Genomic DNA, 2,232 nt, shown 5'->3' with positions numbered 1-2,232 from the left:
ATACATGACGTAGAAATCAGAGGAGGATGAGATTAAATCAGATGTAGAATTATCAAATAATTTGTAGAATGGCTAGCATTTAAATTTCAGATGCTGAGCTTGGCAATGAAGAAATGGGAAAAATCTCAATTACCACCTGCACTATGCTTGCATAAAGGGTCTGTTTATCAATACTAATCACATACTCTAATTAATCACTATTAATCCTGAGGGCCCTCAGATATCTGATCATTTTCTCCTCTCCTCAGAGTGGAGGAAAGGGACAATATTCTTTACTTCCCTTTAGCATTTCAGGACATAAATGTCTTCTCCAAGAAGGATTAATGACTTTAGACTTCTCTAAAAATAGTAAGCCATTGTCCAGGTTTAGTCTCAAAATTACTATAAATCAACTATCAACCTTCATTCAGTAGATATTTACAAACCATATGTTATGTGGAAGTTGACTCTTCGTCTATTAGCTACATGGTAGATTTTTCAGTATTCAGAATATGATTCAAAGCAGACTCTCCTAATACATGTGAATCTCCTTTATCTGGATATCAATTAGAATATTGTTTCCCTATTGCATTAACAGCCATTAACATTCTTTAAAAGAAATAGGCCAGAAAAAGTCTTCTTGTGACATAAGTAATGAGTAACTGGTTGCTGAATAAAAAAGAAGTGAATGAATGAAAAATTAGGAAGACACATCACTTACATATACATGGTGATTTCCTAAACTAAATGAAAAATCAGTTAGTAATTGCAACTCTGAACATTTGTCTTATTTACATCACAATTTTCAAAGAATAATGGAGAGTTAAATGTTTACTTGTGGTTTCTTTCAGATACAAACATTCAAACAATGAAGATCAACCAGACAATCCTACAGGAATTCATTCTTGTTGGCTTTTCTGTTTACCCACATGTACAAACATTCCTCTTTGTGGTCTTCTTTTGCCTCTACCTTCTCACTCTCACAGGCAACCTGGCCATCATAGGTCTTACTTGCTTGGACAGAGCTCTCCACAACCCCATGTACCTCTTCCTCAGTGCACTCTCCTTCTCTGAGACCTGCTACACACTGACCATCATCCCCAAGATGCTGGCAGATCTTCTGGCCAAAAGTAGAAGCATTTCAGTCATAGGTTGTGGCTTGCAGATGTGTTTCTTCTTGGGACTTGGTGGCACTAATTGTATCATCCTTACATTGATGGGCTATGATCGCTTCTTGGCCATCTGCAACCCTCTCAGATATCCACTGCTTATGACCAACATGGCGTGTGGACAACTTGTGGCCTCTGCTTGGGCTGGAGGCTTCTTTATCTCTCTGATAGAGACTGCACTGATATTCAAGGGCTCTTTCTGCATCCCCAACCTTGTCAAACACTTTTTCTGTCATATGCGGGCAGTTGTGAGGCTGAATTGTCTAGACAGTGACCTCACAGAATTTATTGTAACTGTGATCTCAGTGTCAGGCTTGCTGGGCACGTTCCTGCTCATCATCCTAACTTATGTTTTCATCCTCTCCACTGTCCTCAGGATCCCTTCAGCTGAGGGCAAGCAGAAGGCATTTTCCACCTGTGCCTCCCATATCACAGTGGTCATCATCCACTTTGGCTTTGCATCTATTGTTTATCTGAAGCCTGAAGCCTCAGGGGGAGATGACACACTGATAGCAGTTCCTTACACTGTCATTACCCCTTTCCTCAGCCCCCTCATTTTCAGCCTCAGGAATAAGGACATGAAGACTGCTTTTGGAAAGGTGCTTGGAAAGGCAAGATACTTGTATAAATAGTTTTGGATTATTGCTTCATGATTGAACGTCCCCAGAAGTCAGTAAGGCATCTACCCCGTAACACCTAGAGAAGCCTGTAACATTTGTCTTTTTCCATAGTTTGGGAGATGGATATCAAGTGACTGAGTCTGGGTCCTAAGACATCACAATCATTTAATCAGCTTGTTAGGGAAGTTGTCCAATTCTTCTACTTCTACTGTCCAACGCTATCTACTTTTATTACTGCTATCAATCATCCAATCACTTCTATTTCTGCTATCTGGCTCTGCAGGTGCTAGGCTTCTGCCAGTCAACTTCTAGGTGTCCTACACCATTGATGGAGTAGGAAATGAAATATTGTGGAAGCAAAAAACATCACCTGTCACCTCTACAGTAAAAGATGTTTTCAAACATTTAAAGATGTAAAGGTTCAGAAACTTTTCTAGGCAACATTGTGAGGGACCGGGTTGCAT

At 40.0% G+C, this 2,232-nt stretch overlaps 1 protein-coding gene across 1 annotated transcript; it reads left to right on the top strand.

The window, feature by feature from the left end:
• The first annotated feature begins 838 nt into the window (after window positions 1-838).
• On the top strand, window positions 839-1,780 carry LOC106835793 (olfactory receptor 10X1-like). Its single transcript, XM_014848402.3, has one exon. The coding sequence runs from the start codon at window positions 848-850 to the stop codon at window positions 1,778-1,780; it is 933 nt and encodes a 310-aa protein (XP_014703888.3). The 5' UTR covers window positions 839-847.
• Window positions 1,781-2,232: the final 452 nt, after the last annotated feature.

This window comes from Equus asinus, chromosome 25 (genome assembly GCF_041296235.1).
Source record: "Equus asinus isolate D_3611 breed Donkey chromosome 25, EquAss-T2T_v2, whole genome shotgun sequence".
Classification (NCBI taxonomy): Eukaryota; Metazoa; Chordata; class Mammalia; order Perissodactyla; family Equidae; genus Equus; species Equus asinus.
The sequence above is the reverse complement of the archived record's forward strand: the minus strand, read 5'-3'. Positions and strand labels throughout refer to the sequence as shown.